The 20,616-nt window shown below is 41.9% G+C and overlaps 1 protein-coding gene across 10 annotated transcripts in view; it reads right to left on the bottom strand.

The window, feature by feature from the left end:
- Positions 1-610: 610 nt before the first annotated feature.
- Positions 611-20,616, bottom strand: part of git2a (G protein-coupled receptor kinase interacting ArfGAP 2a) — a 99,369-nt gene continuing 79,363 nt past the window's right edge. For 5 of the 10 annotated variants that reach the window (XM_085961332.1, XM_085961333.1, XM_085961334.1 and 2 more), the window contains 5 exons: positions 18,451-18,533; positions 15,987-16,175; positions 12,963-13,094; positions 5,222-5,285; positions 611-3,579 (listed from right to left, as the gene is read on the bottom strand). In XM_085961332.1, coding sequence (XP_085817458.1) covers positions 3,367-3,579; positions 5,222-5,285; positions 12,963-13,094; positions 15,987-16,175; positions 18,451-18,533 — 681 coding nt within the window. In that variant the 3' untranslated portion in view covers positions 611-3,366. Of the gene's footprint in view, positions 3,580-5,221; positions 5,286-12,933; positions 13,095-15,986; positions 16,176-18,450; positions 18,534-20,616 lie in introns of all 10 variants that reach the window. The other 5 variants (XM_085961340.1, XM_085961337.1, XM_085961335.1 and 2 more) reach the window with 3 other exon arrangements.

Below are 20,616 nucleotides of genomic sequence, written 5' to 3' on the forward strand. Positions count from 1 at the left end.
GCTTGTTAAGAAGATGGAAGCCCATGGAATGAAGGGGAATATGGAATTGGCTCGGTGACGGGAAGCAGGTGGTGGATGGATGTTTTTCAGACTGGGAGGCGGTTTGTAGTGTTCCCCAAGGGTCAGTTTTGGGACCATTACTCTTTTCATTTTTTATAAACAGCCTAGTGTGAATTCCGATTCACATACCAGCCCCTTTGAGCACAAATGCCAATTTAATGACCAAGTGTCAGCTGTCTTTCCCCCCCCCCCCCCGCCCGCCCCCTCCGTACACAGCAACAAATCCACACTTCCCTGTTGCTTAGCAACATGTGCAGGAACTCCGGCCACAGACCAAGCGTCCCTGTTGCTTAGCAACAAGTGCACGAACCCCAGTTACACAGCCACAGATCCAGGAACTGCCACTAATATGAAGTAAAACTTACCTGAACCTCCTCCTGAGTTTTGCCGGTTAACAGAGATTTCCGGTTATTTAGGCGCCGGTTAAAAGAGAGTTTCCTGTACACAGTCACATCATTTATATTGTGATCTGGTCTCGAGTACGTTACGGTAAGCAAAAGTCTAAAGAACAAGTGGAGTACAGGAAGAAAATAAAAGAGGATACTGTATGTACATCATGTAATATTTAATAAATCAGAGTAAATACATTACAAACTGTACACGGTTGCATGCTTAGTTGGTTTCAATATACCCATTAGCTGCTGAAAGTGACACACAAATATTACACAGAAAGAGCCACTTGACAGGTACAGTGCAAAGGTATGTAGGGATTCACTCATTCTGGGGAGGGAAAAGTGAAAAAAACCCTTAATACACCCACCTTCAAAGGCTGAAAGTTTTTGGAACATAGCAAACAGACCTTCACTGCAACTAATCTGTCAAATTCCATCCCAGAACTACAGACAGACAGTCATTAGTGCCTAGATTTCATGTTGTAGTCTGGTAGTGCCAATCCCTACGAGCTTAGTCATTTATAAAGGAACATTTAGTCACTAATTCATATTGCAATACAGTACCACAAAACCCACCCTCACCTGAAAATAATCTTTCCCTTCATTTTTCATGTTCAAAGTAAAAGGATCCTGAGTACAACCTGCATAAATATGCTACTCCCCTCTCCGCAGTGTCACATACGCTAACCCATCTACATCACCGTACTGACTTTTGTGATCATCCATTCTCCCACTTAGAGCCTAACCAAAAGTTCATAAACAGATGGTGACATCACTATGCTCAGGAGAAAATGGGTGCAATCTTGATTAACCCCATCTTCATTAAATGTTCTTGCTACTTTCTCCCTCTACATTTCCTCCTTTACACAGGAGACTGTAATGAACTGGGTTATTTCCCCCCCCCCCCCCCCCCCGCTGCCACTGACACTCTGAGTTGCTGGCAGGAAGTGCACTTCTGGACTGGTCCTGCCAGTTCAAGTCCACACCATATTTTGCATTGCATTAGTCTGGGTGCAGATTCATTCATCAATACAAGGTTGACTGGGATGCCCAGTTTAACCATTTCAAAAATCACTTGCATAAAAATTTGCCGATTTCCCCATTCCTGCATCTGTTAATTCACCTGCCATCAAGGAGAACTGGAAGTCTTAGCTGCACCAGTCCAAACGAGGTTGTGCTAGTCTCGTCTGTTGTGGGCTCCAAGTCTACAGGTTGAAATCCCCATGCCTGAAGGGCACCTGATTGAGATGCACAGCTTTGCAGAAATCAGGTTTTCACTTATGGGAATTCGATGCAAAAAGTACAGATTATAAGTTTCATTACAATTCACAAATTTAGTCAATATTAAAGGCTTACCAACTAAAAGTAAATGGTCTTGCTGAGAATGAACTGATCAAAAGTACTGTGCAATGCCAGGCAAAGGATTGACGGTAAATAGTTTCTGCATACACAACCTAGACACAAAAATGTAAAACATCTTCCACAGAAAAAGCCTGATCAATCTTAAGGGTTGGTTGTACAAGTGGCACGTTGCATTGATACAGTGCTGTCGGTCATGGAGGTCACAAGCTGTAATATTACGAGGTACAATTTGCACAAGCAATGATGAGTATGGCTTTTAGTTCTATTATGCTTTGACCAATCTGATTTTACTGATTTACACAGCTCCTGGTTTAAAATTTGTGGCTGAATGAAGGAGCCTGGTTAAAACTTTTCACGTACACAATTCACAAACAATCATTGAAGAGATTGTAATGCTCTTTTGAAACACTAAAAAAAAGTAAAAACATCATTTGTCATTACGAGCTACCGAACGCCAGTGATCAACAGAACAGAGACAATTGCCTGCTGACAGAACAAAGCTGTAGAAAACATGAGAATCTTTTTTTTTTTTTTTTTTAAATTCAATTTAGTCCAAATGCTTACTAAAGCAAAATATGGACCTATTCTCTAAATAAATCATTGAATGATACAGCACAGAAATAGGCCATTCAGCCCATCGTGCCTGTGCCGGCTCTTTGAAAGAGCTCTCCAATTAGTCCCACTCCCCTGCTCTTTCCCCATAGCCCTGCAATTTTTTCCACTTCAGGTAACATTTCCACTTCAAGTTTGCCCACTGGGTTACAAAAAAGCAAGTGCTCAGCAATACCCTACAGTCATTTGGTTTCAGCTGGAATCTCTGGTCACTTCCATAACCCCCAGGTCAACAGTTTTACCGCTACAGCTCTTCAGCTGCAGCCTGGTGCCTAACACGGAGATTTGGAACCCCCTCTCAAACTTACCTTCCTTATATAATCTAAAGACTTTCTAAACGCATGATTGACATCACCTATCCAATACTTACTGATTTTTCCTGCCCTCTACCATACCCATTTCAACTTCAGATTATTTCTCTCATTATGGGTTTTGTACCCTGACCAAGATTAATAATTAAAATCTTATTTATAGCTTTGGTGAATACAAAAAAATCTTTTTTCCCCCCCCATTGCAGCAACTTCAAACAATTTTTCCCCTGACATTGCATAATTTTGGAAAGACCGTTAACCTTTATAACTGTGGCAGAAATGCAGCTTTAACTTTCTACATATTTCTACTGTTATCAATACACTTCAAACAGTCATATGCACAATTCTAACCAACAACGGTTTTCACTCCCAGAAGGCAATATCTAGCCAGTGGGTGTTGATGTCAAACAAACAAAAAAAGCACCAGAAAAATGAGCATAGCTCCGCTGCAAACATATAGGCAGAAGGAAGGCTATTTTAATATCCAAAAATTGTAAATAATGTTATTAAAAAGCATGCAAACATAATACTGACAGCAAGCCCAGACCAAATCTGGTACATATTCAAAATAGTTTTCTTTTATATAAAAAAAAAATTCCTGCAAATAAAAAAAAGGGGAAAAAAACTAATCAGTTGTTGTTTTCTTTTGTTGTTATAGTAACAAGTTGCTTGGCAGCCTTGGCGATATCATATGCACACTGGATCACTTGCTGTGTTACCAGCTGGATGTCAGTTGCGGGACTGGGTTCTGCAGGCAGTGCTTTTTTGCATTCTGACTGGAGTCTGTATGCACTCGAAGTTAACAGCCTCAGTGAGGCCCGAACCATCTCTGAACGAGGTTTCTATACAGGGAGAGAAGAAACATTCATTTGTTACCCTCCACACGACTGAACAGCCCATATAATCAACAGAATAGTACACGCATCGCTTTCAATGTCCAGATAATGTGACAAAACAATGAGAAAATCAAACATAATATTGGAATATATAGCAACATTTTTTTTTGATCAGCTCGGTTTCTGATATGCAGAGACCAATTACCATATTTAAGAATCTCCACACCAAGCTAATGAGAAATCCACACAATAGGGATCGTTTTAACGTTTCAGGTCGATGACCTTTCATCAGAACTGGAAAAAGTTAGAGATGTAACAGGTTTTAAGCAAGTTCAGGGGCAGGGAAAGGAGGAAAGAACACAAGGGAAGGTCTGTGAAAGGGTGGAAGGCAGGAGTGATTAAATAACAAAAAGGGAAGAGCCGAAAATAACAAAAGCAGAATCATTACCAGCAAAAGATGCTGTCTGAAAAAAATGGGAGCAGTGGTTATGGTCTGAAATTGTTGAACACAGTGAGGCCAGAAGGATATAAAATGCCTAATCGAAAGATGAGGTGCTGTTCCTCGAGCTTCATTAGAACAGTGTAGGAGGCCTGGGTCAGAGTGGGAGCAGGGCGAAAAATTAAAATGACAGGCGACGGGAAGCTCAGGACCACGCTTGGAGACTGAACGGTCATCGACCTGAAACGTTAACTGTTTCTCTCTCTACAGATACTGCTTGACCTGCTGAGTATTTCCAGCATTTTCTGGTTTTATTTCAGATTTCCAGTATCAGCAGTATTTCATTTTTGTGCAAGTAGTGATCATGCTTGCCCAGTATGGAGTGCACACTCTCCTCATCCCACTAACCTAAATCCAGAGGGCTTAGGTTCAAGTCGGCAGTGGTAGTTCTGGAGTTTAATCAGCTAAAACCACACAGCCTGCCAGGCAGAGCACTGGTAAATTTCCCACTGCTTTCCAGTCAGGACCACCCTATCAATTAAGGTACTGACTTGCAGGATTTACATGGAGCCAAGTGGGAACACGGTCAATTCCCAATGACAGATTTACTCCTCTAGGTTTGTTTAGTAGTCAGGCTGACAAGCCATCATTAAAGGTACTCCAAACTATTGCAGACCTGCCTGGCTTGGTATCAGATTACTGAGTTTGCCACAGAAAGGTTGACTTGGTTCAGCATTTCCACTGCAGGGTGTGACACTGTGGAGCCACCATAGAGACCCAGCTTACCTCCCCAAAAGGAGATTCACTAGTTTGCCATTAGACAACGGACAAGCAATAATTTGAGCTCTCGCTAGGAGGACAGTATAGTACGTACAGATTGACCTATAATGCCCTAAAAAGATGGAATGAGTGACCTTTCAGATCCCTGACTTTTCTCAGTCTTCACTCGACTCGTGCTACTCTTTTCCTTTCTACTGCTCCTTTCCAAGCTGAGCTAGCAGCTTCTGGCTTCTTACCAATCATGTGACTTACTTGAAGACTATACTTATCATAATGAATGAACACCTTAACAGTTTCGATCTAAACTTGATTTTCTCATTTTCCATATTGGAGAAATTTACAGTTTTACACAAACTTGACATCAGTCGACATACAAGGCTTTTGTTCCACACCACAAGGAAACTAAAAATATTTTAGAAAATGACTCACCTTTGGGAAAAGAGCTGCCATCTCAGCTACAGCAACATGTATCCTTTCCGAGCAGGGCATAAAGCTAATGGGTGAAACAACACAATGGCAGAGGGTACAGGGAAAAGGGGAAAAAGAAAAACCATTAGTCACTTAGTTAATATACTGGTGTGTGATTGGAGCTAAAGTAACATTCAAGCAAGTCTACACTAATAGTATGGCTGTTGGACCAATTAATCCAGGGATTGAGATGGGACATGCAATAGATTCTCTATGGCAGGGGTGTCCAATCTTGCCCTCGACTGCTGACAATCGGGTCCACAAAGCCCAAGTAATTCAGTTCTACTTGTGCTTAAATTTCTTCCTAACTGGCCTGTACTGATTGAATTTCGTAGGCCTGGAGGTTTGGAAATGGCTGTTCTCATTGGTGGATAAACCCTAAAACGTGAACGCCGAGATCTGTCAGGACCTACTGCTTAAATTAAGTGAACATTGATTTAAACTTGTGGACAGGGCTCCATGATATATCCGCCCGAGTGGCCCATGAAGACAGAAGGTTCGGGCATTCCTGCTCTGTGGGATATTATATTTACTGAAACTATGGCAATGGCCTCAGTATTAATATCCACTTTCTAAATAGGATGAACATTCACATGCTTTTAAACCTCCTCTTCTCCCAACATTGGCATTGGGTTCTCCAAAAGCTCAAGTGTGTAAATGGCCCAATGTGTGACACTTTGCTGTATGGGTTAGTGAGATCCCAGGTTAGATATACAAGGCTGTATAGAGTTAGCTGATCTCACCCGGGGCAATGGTTGGGGCATTATAATTGGCCTGAGTGTTCTTTGGCGAGGGTTCTAGATTGCTATCCACTGAGCCTTGCTGGAAAGCTTTTGCTTGCATACGTTGGGCAAGGACAGGATCAGGCACAACTGCGAAGCCCTTCACTTGCAAACACTTGTGTCCTAGACTCACATTAAGAATAGCAAGTTGTTCGAGCTACCAGAGCCCATAGAACCATACTCCAACATGAAAATGCTCCAGCACATCTACTCCTCCCCATCCTTGCCCCAACTGAGACCCTTTATGGAATCAACTTTCTTTATGGTCAACCTACACCAGCTAGGTTCACCTGTGCAACATTAAAATCTCACTGAGACAGTTAAAAATCAAACAATAAAATGTTAAGAATGTAAGATTTGGTAGCCAGTAATGGGGCATATCCTCCCAACTAAATCAGAACAATTTTTTCCTACACCTCTTTTTCTGTAAAATTTCTCCCCATCTCCCCTCCTGAATGTATGATTGACTCCTTGCTGGGATAGATTTGATAGATTACCAATAACCAATACCAGTTCGGTGCCAATGCAAGTTTGGTATTGCAGTAAGCGTTCTAGGAACAAAATATATGAATAAAAATTCTGTATTAAAATTCATGTGTCTGATTAGTTGAGTCTTGTTTAATATTTGCACTGGGCTATGATCTTACAAAAATAAACTTTTCTCCACTTCTCTCTTTAGCCATTCACCATTCCCTTGCCAAATGGACGGGCAGGTGACCTCTACGTACTGCTGTAAACCAGCTGCTAGACCAGTGTACAACAGTGGAACAGGTTGACTTGCCATTGGACTTTCCCCTTCCTCCTTGGGGAGGAGCACTTGGCCTTCACTCAGTGCTACCCAAACGGCTTGGCCAAGACACCAGGATCTCACCATGGAGAGGGCCGTGGACATGAAGCAGGTTTCCACGTCTTCCTGGGAGACTGTTTAAAAAAACAAATACCCTGGACCAGAAATTAACAATGTTTTGAACATTTTAAAAAAACCAAAAGGGATTTTAAAAAGGGCTGCTTTTAATGAAGTAGCAGTAATATTTTATTGATGAGTTAAAGCAATATTAACTTGCACACTACAATCAAATTGAACATTTCAACCCTTTCATCAGAACAACTCACATTTATAGTTTGTTCAAATATGGCTAAGTGACAAGTCTACATTTTTAAGAATTGGTACAGGGAAATGTCAAATCAGCAGTACAGAACAAAATAGATGAGAAGCCCAAATCTTAACTTCACAAAATCCCTATTTCTAATGTGAGTGGACTTAGTATACAAACACAGAGGACTGATGAAAGGGTTTCAGTTTTCTTTAAAATAGTGGGACCTTTGGTGTCAGAAACATGCATTCAGTGTACTGAGGTTGACCTGCTGAACTGTTTTCTAATAATTTCTGAAGCCCTGTTCACCCAAACCCAGTCTTTAACCTCAACTCATGCAATAGGGAGATCAGAGCAGACATCACTGAAGACTTCCACACAAGCATGAGTTATCCAGCAAGAGGAATGTGACTTGGTACAGGCCACAGTTGATCAGTTCTTACTCTCTGTCAGGCTACTAGATTCTATTTGACATCTCTCCCAAGAGGCAAAACTAATCACATGCACAGCTAGCAGGTTAAAGTGTCCCTCGGTTTTTGAATCAGCGCAGGATATATGCATACACTGCATTACAAGGCCAATCCAAAAGCACCCATATCCAAAACAGTGTTGGAAATTACCCAGGGATGCCAAGATTGGGAAAATGTTAGGAGGGACGTTTCTGATTAGCAAGAGCGACAAACATTTTAAATCTATTTAAATACATCTAACTTTGTTTATTTTAATAATGAAACATGCACTCTTTTATATTCAGATTTTATCGCTTTTCCCCATAAAAGTACGGACTCATGCTGTTGGGTTCCATGGGTGCCGAGAACCCTGTGATGCAAATACAAATATGAACAATGACGGACAGGTAGAGACCCTCTGGTCCATCCAGCCTGTCGCACACAATTGTGATACCCTGTGTATCACAACATACACACTCCACCCCACCTGAAACCATGTGATCGCCTGGGAGAGACGAAAAACCAGGTAAAACACCAAGGTCAATTTGCAGAAAAATAATCTGGGAAATTCCTCATCGACCCATCTAGGCGATCGAAACTAGACCAAGGAGATCACCCGTATAGCCATTCTTCATGTGCAAATGTGGACATTGAGTGTTAGGAAGCTATTTTCTGTCGGAGCATCAATCCTTTTCTCATCTGACATCCACATGTGAAGTTTTCAGTAGGATTGCTGAACTCTGGTTGATACTCCCCCCTCCCACTTCCCTAACTTAGGGGGGCAGGGATCAGTTGAAGCACTCCTAACGTTGTCATGGCAGAGGTGAGGTAACTTAACACAGACAGGGGATCCAACCTGGGATCTTCCTACTCTCTATGGTTCAGTACCACTACAGTAAGTGCGTTTACCCACTAAGTCATCAGGGGAAGTGTACACTTTCAAATCAAAACACGTGAAAGAGGCACTGGACAGGTCTGGTTTCTAGGAAGTCACAATTATTGAACGGATTTCAGAGGCTACTGCAATAACAAAAGGATCTATGTGTAAAGTTTTAATGCAGCCCATTTTGGATACTCATTTTTGATTGGGGGAGAAATGTAGGAGTCTTGGCCACATGGACTTTGGTATACAGATATTACCAACACAATGAAGGCATACTCTATGACAACACATGGTCATAGAATCATAGAATGGCTACAGCACGGAAGGCGGCCATTCGGCCCGTGCCTACTCTCAGCTAGTCCCACTCCCCCGCCCTTTCCCCGTAGCCCTGCAATTGTTTTCCTTCAGATACTTATCCAACTCCCTTTTGAAAGCTGTGATTGAGTCTGCCTCCACCATCCTTTCAGGCAGTGCATTCCAGATCCTAACCACTCGCTGCGTAAAAAGCTTTTTCTTACATTGCCTTTGGCTCTTCTGCCAATCACCTTCAATCTGTGTCCTTTAGTTCTCGATCCTTCTGCCAATGGGAACGGTTTCTCTCTATCTACTCTGTTCAGACCCCTCATGATTTTGAACACCTCTATCAAATCTCCTCTCAATCTTCTCTGCTCCAAGGAGAACAACCCCAGCTTCTCCAGTCTATCAACATAACTGAAGTTCCTCATTCCTGGAATCATTCTCGTAAATCTTTTCTGCACCCTCTCCAAGGCCTTCACATCCTTCCTAAAGTGTGGTGCCCAGAATTGGACACAGTACTCCAGTTGGGGCCGAGCCAGTGTTTTATACAGGTTCATCATAATTTCCACACTTTTGTACTCTATACCTCTATTCATGAAGCCCAGGATCCAGTAAGCCTTTTTAACTGCTTTCTCAACCTGCCCTGCCACCTTCAACGATTTGTGTACACATACCTCATGGTCTCTGTTCGTGCACCCCCTTTAGGATTGTACATTTAGTTTATATGTCCTCTCCTCATTCTTTCTACCAAAATGTATCACTTCACACTTTCCTGCGCTAAATTTCATCTGCCACGTGTCCGCCCATTTCACCAGCCTGTCTATGTCTTCCTGAAGTCTATCACTCTCCTCCTCACTGTTCACTATACTTCCAAGTTTTATGTCATTTGCAAATTTTGAAATTGTGCCCTGTACACCCACATCCAAGTCATTAATATATATCAAGAAAAGCAGTGGTCCTAGAACCGACCCCTGGGGAACACCACTGTACATCTTCCTCCAGTCCGAAAAACCACCGTTCACCACTACTCTGTTTCCTGTCACTTAGCCAATTTCATATTCATGCTGCCACTGTCCCTTTTATTCCATGGGCTTCAACTTTGCTGGCAAGCCTATTATGTGGCATTTTATCAAATGCCTTTTGGAAATCCATGTACACCACGTCAACCGCATTACCCTCATCAACCCTCTCTGTTACCTCATCAAAAGACTCAATCAAGTTGGTGAAACACGATTTGCCTTTAATAAATCCATGCTGGCTTTCCTTAATTAATCCACACCTATCCAAGTGACTGTTAATTTTCTCCCTGATTACTGTTTCTAAAAGCTTCGTCACTACCGAGGTTAAACTGACTGGCCTGTCGTTGCTGGGTTTATCTTTACACCCTTTTTTGAACAAAGGTGTAACATTTGCAATTCTCCAGTCCTCTGGCTCCAATCCCCGTATCTAATCGAGGATTGGAAGGTTATGGCCCGTACCTCCACGATTTCTGCCCTCAATTCCCTCAGCATTCTAGGATGCATCCCATCCGCTCCTAGTGATTTATCTACTTTAAGTACAGCCAGCCTTTCTAATACCTCGTCTTTATCAATTTTTATCCTATCAAGTGTCTCCACTACCTCCGCCTTCACTATGTCTATGGCAGCATCCTCTTCCTTGGTGAAGACAGATGCAAAGTACTCGTGTAGTACCTCAGCCATACCCTCTGCCTCCATGCATAGGTCTCCTTTTTGGTCCCTAATCGGCCCCACCCCTCCTCTTACTATTTATATGGCTATAGAAGACTGGATTTCCTTTTATGTTAGCTGCCATTCTATTCTCATACCCTCTCTTTGCTCCTCTTATTTTCTTTTTCACTTCTCCTCTGACCTTCCAAATATAGCCTGATTCTCAGGTATATTAGCAACCTGACATCTGTCATAAGCACTCTTTTTCTGCTTCATCATATTCTCTATCTGTTTCGTCATCCAGGGAGCCCGGACTTTAGTTGGCCTGCCTTTCCCCCTAATGGGAATGTACCTCAACTATACCCGAACTATTTCCTCTTAATGCAGCCCATTGTTCCATTACAGTTTTGCCTGCCAATCTTTGATTCCAGTTTACCCGGGCCAGCTCTGTTCTCATCCCACTGAAACTGGCTTTCCCCCCAGTTAAACATTTTTACTCTAGATTGCTCCCTGTCCTTTTCCTTAGCTAATCTAAACCTTATGATACTATGATCACTGTTCCCTAAATGTTCCCCTACTGACACTTGCTCCACCTCATTCCCCAGAACCAGATCTAGCAATCCCTCCTCTCTCGTCAGGCCGGAAACATACTGATCAAGAAAGTTCTCCTGAAAACACTTAGAAATTCTTCTCCCTCTCTGCCCTTTACACTATTATGATCCAAATCTATATTAGGATAGTTGAAGTCACCCATTATTACTACTCTCTAGTTCTTGCACCCCTCCATAATTTCTCTGCAAATTTGCTCCTCCATATCTTTCCCACTATTTGGTGGTCTATAGAATACACCTAGTAGTGTAATGGCACCTCTATTATTTCTTAACACTAGCCATATAGATTCTGTCCTTGACCCCTCCAGGACATCCTCTCTCTCCAGCACTAACATTCTCCTTAACCAATACTGCCACACCACCCATCTTTCCTGAACACCTTATAACCAGGAATATTTAATACCCAATCCTGTCCTTTTTTGAACCAGGTCTCAGTTATTGCCACATCATCATATTCCCATATGGCTATTTGTGCCTGCAGCTCACTTACCTTGTTTACTATGCTTCGTGTGTTCATATACATACACTGTAAACCCATCTTAGACCATCGTGTATTCTCTTAGTTTGACCACACCTAATACCTTACTATTTATTACTTTACTGCACTCTGCCTCTCCCAATCCTTTGATCACTTTATTTCCCCTTTCTAATGTTACATCCTGGTGCCAAATTAGTTTAAACCCTCCCCAACAGCACTAGCAAACATCCCCGCGAGGATATTGGTCCCGGCTCTGTTGAGGTGTAACCCGTTCAGTCTGTACAGGTCCCACCTCCCCCAGAAATCTGAAGCCCTCCCTCCTGCACCATCTCTCCAGCCACACTTTCATCTGTTCTATCCTCCTATTTCTATGCTCACTCGCACGTGGCACCAGGAGTAATCCAGAGATTACTACCATTGAGGTCCTACTTTTTAATCTCTTTCCTAGCTCCCTAAAATCTGCCTGCAGGACCTCATCCCTCTTTCTACCTATGTTGTTGGTACCAATATGGACCACAACCTCAGGTTTCGAAACAGCTTCTACCCCCAGGCCATAAGACTCATGAATGAATAATTTATTATTTATTATTGTTGTTTTTATTTATTATTACTGTATTTCTATTAGTGTTTTTATCATTGTTATGCTATATTTATTCCAATGTTGGGAGGACTCGTAAAAATCAACATTTCATTGTGCAGTACACACGTTTGCTGCATATATGACAAATAAAATTGAATTGAATTGGCTGTTCATCCTCCCCCTCAGAATGTTCTGCAGCCGCTCAGAGGCATCCTTGACCCTGGCACCAAGGAGGCAACATACCATCCCGGAGTCACGTCTGCGGCCACAGAAACGCCTGTCTGCTCTCCTAATACTATTGCTCTGCCACTCTTCTTCCTTAGTCAAGGACATCAGAGCTAAGCCCTATCCTGCTGCCCTCACCTGACATCCACACATGGACACTTTCTAGTAGAGCCCACTGGATGTAATTAGGGGTGAAAATCATGGCTGATTTTGCTCCTTCCTAGCCCAGAGCATTGAAGTCCATTTTAGCTGAGATTAGCTCAGTCAGCACAGACCAGAGGCCAAGCTCTGGGACCTTCTTGATGCATTGCTCAGTTACACACTACATACTGCACTTATGAACTGAACCAGTGGAAAGCTGAAGCCAAAGGGGTTACCCATATAGCCATCATAATGTTTACATCAGTTGCAATTTTTCATGTATAGCCAACTCATTATGCAAATGGTATTTTGATAAATTATTTTGCAATTTTTAGCCAGTGGTCAGTATTTGTTTATCATTTCTTTTGTGGCCACTGGATTTTAATTTCTTTCCACTAGGCTCGTTACTTTTGTTAACAAACTGCAGTGACAATCATGCAGGGAAGAAGAGAAAAAGATGGAGTGCCTGGGAGGCAGAGACAGAGGTCAGAGTACCAGGTGGCAGGGTCGGGCTGCTGCTGCAGGGTCAGAGGCTGGAGGGAAGTTTTGTCGGCCCGCAGAACCAACGTACTGAAACAGCCAAGGCTGTGCCTGAACTTGCGCAGGCTCTCGCGTTCAATCTGTCTGCTGGAACGGAGGGAAGATAGGGATCGGAAGCAGGAGGGGAAGAGAAAGGGAGAGAAAAAGAAAGAAGTGATTGCACAAATGAAAGCAATTTACAAAGTGAAATGAAATCAAAATGAGAGACTTCAAAATGAAAACACAATGTGGACTGCAGCAGATAGCACACTAATATAGCAATTCCTACATATCCACATACGTACTTACTGCACACTTAGTGGTAGATTCAAACCGGTTTCCTTTTTATTTGCCCATTTTGTTTAAATGTTTCTTAAAACAGCATTAATAACAAATGACAGTGGAGAGAGAGGACTTCTGGGAGAAGTTACAAAGACACTAAGATGGCTCAAAATACACTTGTGCGAACATGTAAACACATACAAACTTTTTGAATACATTTCATGTTAGCGATCAGTTAGTAGACTGTATGGGAGAACACAAATTATAGTAAGAAAGAATGGGCTGTCTAATACAGGAAACTTTGGTTTATCCGGAGGTTGTATGTCCGGAATACTTGATTTAACGGCAAAAATCAGGAGCCGTTTTCTATAAGTTTTTTTCGTTCTCGTTCTTTTTTTTTCCCCAGTCAGGCACTGCAAGGTCTGTAGCTATAGCAACAGCTTCAGCTAGAGACGCTTGCAGCTGACTCTTTAGAAGCTGTTGCTAAGCAACAGTGTTTGTTGTCAGATATGGAGATGAAAACCTCCGTATGCTTCAACATTAACTTTGTATGTCCGGCAGTTTTGATAGATCGGCAACACGCCGGTCCCGGATATCACAAAGTTTCCTGTATATTTGAGGGGTTGGAATGCTAGTTTATGACAAACTCTTTGTGCCAAAAATGGGGTAGCATGTGTGTAGCTGAAACAAATTATTTGTATCAGTGCCAATACTAATTTAGTTTCCTCAGGCTACTGGGCTCAGTAAGTCCTCCAAGCCAGTATTCTCTGATATTACGAACACGTGTGATTTTTTTGATGGCTTAGTGTATAAATGGCCTGCCTGGTGTGGAAATAAGCCATGTAGATCAGGAAAAACCTGGGCTTGAACCCTGGCCTGTGTTACATTGATCTCAGCTGGGATGTGCTGTGGGAATACCTGCAGTTATGCTCTTTCCAGCCCAGGAATGCGGAGGTTAAGAGAAACATTAGCTATAGGGCTTGCTCAGCAAGATTATCTCATGACCAGGTGAGACAGAGTCCAAGAAGGTCCCAAGTTTAATCCTTAGGGAGGGAAAATTCCCCTTCCTGATAAATATCCAGTGATCGCCGCTGGAGTGTGTGCACCTGTGGACAGCATCGGGTTTGGCTTTAGTGGCCAAATTTCCCAACAATTCTCACTTTCAAGACTGATATATGAATAATGGTCACTTGGGTGAGGTAATAGAAGAGGCCTGTGGAAGCACACCTCAGCAAGGAGCCATCACTTACAAGAAAAAAGCAAAGAATAGTAAACAGGCCGGTGCTAGAATTGCATATGTGGATGTCAGCATTAGGCTCAGCTGCAATGCCCCTCCATAATCAAGTTGATCTTTAGGCTCATAAGTGAAAATTTTATTTAAAAAAAATATTGAGACCCCGAGGTGAAAGATCAAGGCCCACAGCCCAGGACAACACTGAGGTTGAAAAAACAATGCACGAAGAATGGTCATTTGGATGAAGTACTGGGTGGTGTCAGTGCCGGTGGAAGCATTGGTGCATTAGTCAGCACCTTCAGCGAAGGAGGGGAGAAAAATTGGAAAAAATACAAAAGAAATTCAAAAAAACCTGTCATACACTGAACTGGATGATTAAAGAGGTACGATGATGACAATAGCTCTTAAATAATACTGTAAGTTGCAAAAATAACTTAATACCCCTTTGTACTCCTTAGACAACTGTGAAATCACAAACCACTTTCATTTTTCACAAGGATATAAAAGATATGTAGGAGATACTTAGATTACAGCCAAACCCTAAGGGGTTAGGTAATGTTAATTTGTGCCATTATATAAACACAATGATTTGGTTATAGCCTTGTGATACTCACAAATATCTTTAATTTAAAAAAAAATAATCAGAGAACTGGGTGGCACAGTGTGAGAGACAGATTTCACCTCTGGGTTCAAATCCAGCCCAGACTGGTGGGATGAAAGTCTCCTGTCTGTTGGTGGTGGCCATCACAGTCGTCATCACGCCCCCTCCTCAAGAAACCCACCCACGACCAACATTCTCCAGGGAACCCGCGCAGCCGGCTTTTCAAACATATAAACCGAGCATGCGCGGTATTTTGAATGGCACGTGCAGCCCCTTAAAGGGGCCGCACGGTGCCAAAAAAGAGGGGCAACATTGCCCATGACCTGTCTGTCCTTGCAAATTACTGCCCCATCTCCAACCTCTCGTTCCTCTCCAAAGTCCTTGAATGTGTTGTTGCCTCCCAAATCCATGCCCATCTTTCCTGTAACTCCATTTGAATCTCTCCAATCAGGTTTCCACACTGCCACAGCATCGAAATGGACCCAACCAAAGTCACAGATCACATCCTCTGTGACTGTGGTGCATTCTCCCGCCTCGACCTCTCAGCAGCCTTTGACAGGGTTAACCACACACATTGTCCTCCAACACCTCTGCTGTCCAGTTCGGTGGGACTGCCCTCACTTGGTCCAACTCTTACCTATTTGATCGCAGTCGGAGCATCTCCAGTAAGGCTCTTTCCACTCTCGCACAGTTACATCCGGAGTCCCCTCCACTTCCTCATCAACATCTGCTGCAAGCATGGCGTCAGCTTCCACATGTACATTGACGACAGCCAACTCTATATCTCTACCATCTCTCAACTCCTGAGCTGGTTAACCTCACGTGCTACTTGTGTATAAAAAAAAAATACACAAAACAAAAACAAAAAAAGTCATAGTTTTACCTGTCATGCTTGTTTTCCTGTGCAGCTCGCAGCAGCTCCTGAATATTTTTGGTAATTTGTTCTGTTTTTCGAATTACATCCTCTGTGCTGGGGAGTGTGGAATCTGGTTCTGCATCTGGATTGTCCAGCTCCAGTATAGGGTTCTCTCCATGCCGTCCTATACTTTTTGGCTTACTCTTTCGGCAAGAGCTTACATTAGGCAAAAAGAAACAAAAAACAGGTAATTAATTTTAATTGAGGATTATACTGTCCTCTTACAGGTGGCAACTCAAACAGACTGATCACTTTTCAACGTATAAATTATTCACAAATACCCTTGTCTACAATTTATAGTGGCAGAATTGTCCGGTGAAAAGTGAGAACACACTTTCTTGCTTCAAAAGGAGAGTAATATTCCATTTATATTATGGATACTGTAGTATGATCCTGTTCTTATGGTGCCAAATCTGTCCTTTTTATACTGCAACTTCCCACGCTGGGCCGGGACCTTTCCTGGATGTTAGATGGTGGTCCATACAGGCCTCCCATGTTAAACCTGAGCTAACAGTCACCACTGGCTGAGACATTTACCATTGCCAACAATGCTGCTTTGTCTCCCCCAGAGGCAGCAAAAATATACATTCTGGGAGGGGGTTTCCTGCTATAGATGCATGTAGACTGGGTCATTTATATTGTGGAACTACTTCCAAAGATAATAGCTACTATATAGGCTCTTTGAAGTGTATATCCAGGCTGAGGATCAGTCCGTTAGGTACCAACAGTCTTTTCCATCTTTCAAAAATGGGCTTAACTTCTAACATCTCCATGAGTGACGTTCTATTTGTATCTTAACACTAAGTACATTAAAGATAAAATTAAATATTCTTTATTTCCAAAATATTGTAATTTCTCATTTTTTTCTCGAAAGCATTCTAGCACTGAAAAAAATCAAACCAACCCTGGATAATATTTAACCATCACTGAGGCAATAGCCTGCCCGAAAATATTGTTTAGCCACTGTTGAGTGAAAATATCCAGATGCTTGTGCTCTCTGCATAAAGACAAAGGGAGGATTTTCTACTCTGTCCCTATCTAATCTGGAAGGCGGTCTGGTCATCCCTCAGGCTTCAATCAATACCACTCTAACCAATTTCAAAGAGGCACAGAAGAATAGCCTTCGCGGGATACCACTTCCTCAGATTCTTCCTCCTTTTCCAATGGGAAACATAGAAGATAGGAGCAGGAGTAGGCCATTTGGCCCTTCGATCCTGCTCTGCCATTCAATGAGATCATGGCTGATCATCCAAATTCAGTACCCTGTCCCTGCCTTCTCCCCATATCCCTTGATCCCTTTAGCCTTAAGAAATATATCTAACTCTTTCTAATATATTTAATGAACTGGCCTCCACCGCCCTCTGTGGTAGAGAATTCCACAGGTTCACCACTCTCTGGGTGAAGAAATTCCTCCTCATTTCAGTCCTAAATGGCTTACCCCTTATCCTTAGACTATGACCCCTGGTTCTGGACTCCCCGGCCATCAGAAACATCCTTCCTGCATCTAGTCTGTCCAGGCCTGACAGAATTTTATAGGCTTCGATGAGATACCCCCTCAATCTTCTAAACTCCAGTGAGTATAAGCCCAATCGACACAATCTCTCCTCATACGTCATTCCTGCCATCCAAGGTATCAGCCTGGTGAATCTTCGCTGCACTCCTTCCATGGCAAGAACATCCTTCCTCAGATAAGGCGACCAAAACTGCACACAATACTCAAGGTGCGGTCTCACCAAGGCACTGAACAACTGCAGCAGGAAAGCGCCCAGTCTCCAATTACTGCTCTCTGGTCACAATCTAGAACTTCATTTGCTGATAAATGTGTGTGAACTGACAGCCCATGGCACAGATACAACATACTGCACTAAAATCATAACATTTAAAAATACATAAAGGGAGATAGAGGGAAACCTTGAGATCACAAGATAAAAATGGGCACCCACCATTACTTCTCATATTTAACATTTAGCAGCTCAAGTCACGGTGTATTTTTACTCTCGTCACCGGAACTTCACTCACATTTTAATGCTATGTCACTTTGCGGATACCATATATTCTGAATATATTCTATTTTTTTAAAATTATAATTAAACCAAGAGCGAGCTGAAAAAACTTGTGGGAAGTGATATTAGTGGCTCAATGGAATTTCCCACTAGGCTAACTGTAGAAAGTTCACATATTGCAATATGATTTCGATGGTAACTTCATAAATGCATTCATTTCCCTCCACCCCACTCACATCACAAGCAATTGTCCTTCAACTCCTTTACCATAGCTATTAAATTATTACAAAGATTATTTAGGGGTGAATTTCAAAGCAGTAATGCATGGGGTTCAGATATTATTTCTAAGCCATTTTGAACTCGACTAATTCTATAAGGTAATGGTGCGAAATTTCTCGGTGCCTTATTGTGCTATACTTAATCCATACCCAGCCTCATCCGGCTCCAAGTCGTTTGCTGCATTGTCGTAGTCACTGTCTGGCATGCTGTTTTGTTTCTCGAGTTTTGACGCCTAAAGAAGTTAAAACAAACCCCAAGATACAAACAGTATAGTAATATGGACATAGAATCAAGTGTTCACATAGGTTGACAATTATTAGGTGACATACAATCCAGATTCAGACAGGAACTAAAAATGATACGTGCGTACTGTTTGAAGCCAGCAACAAAAAAAACGCTGCTTTGAATTTAAAAATCTGAACTATTAAACTAATGCAGTTAATGCTTAGAAAGCAGAACCTTCTCCATTTTTCACTCGACAATTATAAATTTGAAACAAAGTTATTTGCATGACTTTTGGACCAAGTTTTGCTGTGTTACTATTTTAACATAATTAGATTGGAAGGGGATGGGGGAGGGGTGGGGAGAAAGAAGGGATGTGATGTGGTAAAAGGGAGCGAGTCTTTGCTTGTCCTTGCAGTGATTTTGCATTGCACTCCATGGGCTAGCTTGTACTCCACATCGTCAAAAACATGTTTTATAAACAGTGGTATATATCTCAATAGAAAAATTCTGGATAAAGATTAAATGTTACAGCTACAAAGCACAAATTATCCCCAGTGAAAGCAGAATTGGATGATCTTATGAGACAGCGAAGGCCAAAAATGCAGCTTTGCATCTGAAGTTAAAAAAATGCTCAGCTTGGAATTTACATTGTCCTCGTGAGAGAGAAGAGGGCCAATTTTAAGAACAAAGCCTCCTCATAACACTCATTTTATATTGGTACAGTTAGTTGAGATTTTGAGACACCCCTGTTAGTTATGATAAAAGGCATTTTACTATTTACAAAAAAGCAGCTTTTTTATAAATTCAAGCAATCTTCTCAAACATTCTTGGGTCAAAGGGAGACACATAATTGTAGCGGGACTGCCCGTGACTTAGTGCATTCATGTTTTTCAAAGTTCATATACAGCAAAATTTTATTTGGAATTCAGTCAAGAAATTCAACAAAATTAGCAGTTCTTCATCAAGACGTTGTACTGGCACCATGACAAAGAAAAACATTCAACACAAATCAGCTTTCCCTTCAAGTAATTCATTTTTATAAACGCACACTCTGACTTTGGAAGAAGAAAGTTTTTTTTTGTTTTAAAACTAGTAGACTTAAAAGTGAGTACATGCTACAATGTGAGAGAAGTCAGACCATGCTCAAGGCAGGATGCTAATGATACTGTGCTACCTGGTGGCTGGTACCATCTTTACAGTAATAGTCTGCCCAAGAATGATTGTCCAGATGGATTACATTTCTCAACAACAAAAAATTGTGTATTAGCTCATCCAGGGATCTGCATGGAGATTATAGTGGACCCCAATAGCCAATGACGACTCAATTACCACAAGACTCCTCCCAACTATTGGAATGAAGCATCAAACAAGCCCGGCACGGACAATGGTTACCCATCTGATTTAAGATGCCACTATCACCACCACCAGGCTACTGGGCCATGAGATCTTTAGTGGATAAATGATTGGCAGTATTTCAGATCCAGGCTACATGGGAGCTCTTTCAAGGACCCCTTCTGTTCAACCAGCAGCCAGTCACAGTTCATTTAAAGCATTACTAAAGTCCAAAAAAATCTTAGTAATGGAAGCAACATTAGAAAATGGAGCAAGCTTTTGAAGTCAACTGTGATCTTCTTCTGAAAGCTTTCACCTCATGGTACAGCAACCAAGTTGCATGAAGATCCCGATTCACATATATGCATACACTACATAGCATTGCAATAGAAAATGGAACATTTTTCTAATTTTAACCCAGTGAATAGGCACATCGGAGTTCCAAGTTAGATTGTGGGGGGTGGAAAAGGAATGTTAAACACTGAAAACCTGTAACCTGCATTAGTTTTAGACAATACGCTTTAATTGTTAATTTCAGAAGTGTCGCATGTATGCCACCAGGAACATATCCTTTACTTTTTAAAACACACATTATCCTTCTGAACTCAGCCATCAATTGCTGAATTAGCAATTAGCATATTTGGTATAAATGGCTCAATGTTATTTCCCCCTTTGCATCATTCTGTGCAAGAGTAAGCCATTACTGCTGAGCTCCTCTGATGGCTGTGTGTGTTAATCCAGTGCGTAGCTGAGGCATA

This window comes from Somniosus microcephalus, chromosome 19 (assembly GCF_052327205.1).
Source record: "Somniosus microcephalus isolate GS21.2 chromosome 19, FLI_Smic_1.0, whole genome shotgun sequence".
NCBI lineage: Eukaryota > Metazoa > Chordata > Chondrichthyes > Squaliformes > Somniosidae > Somniosus > Somniosus microcephalus.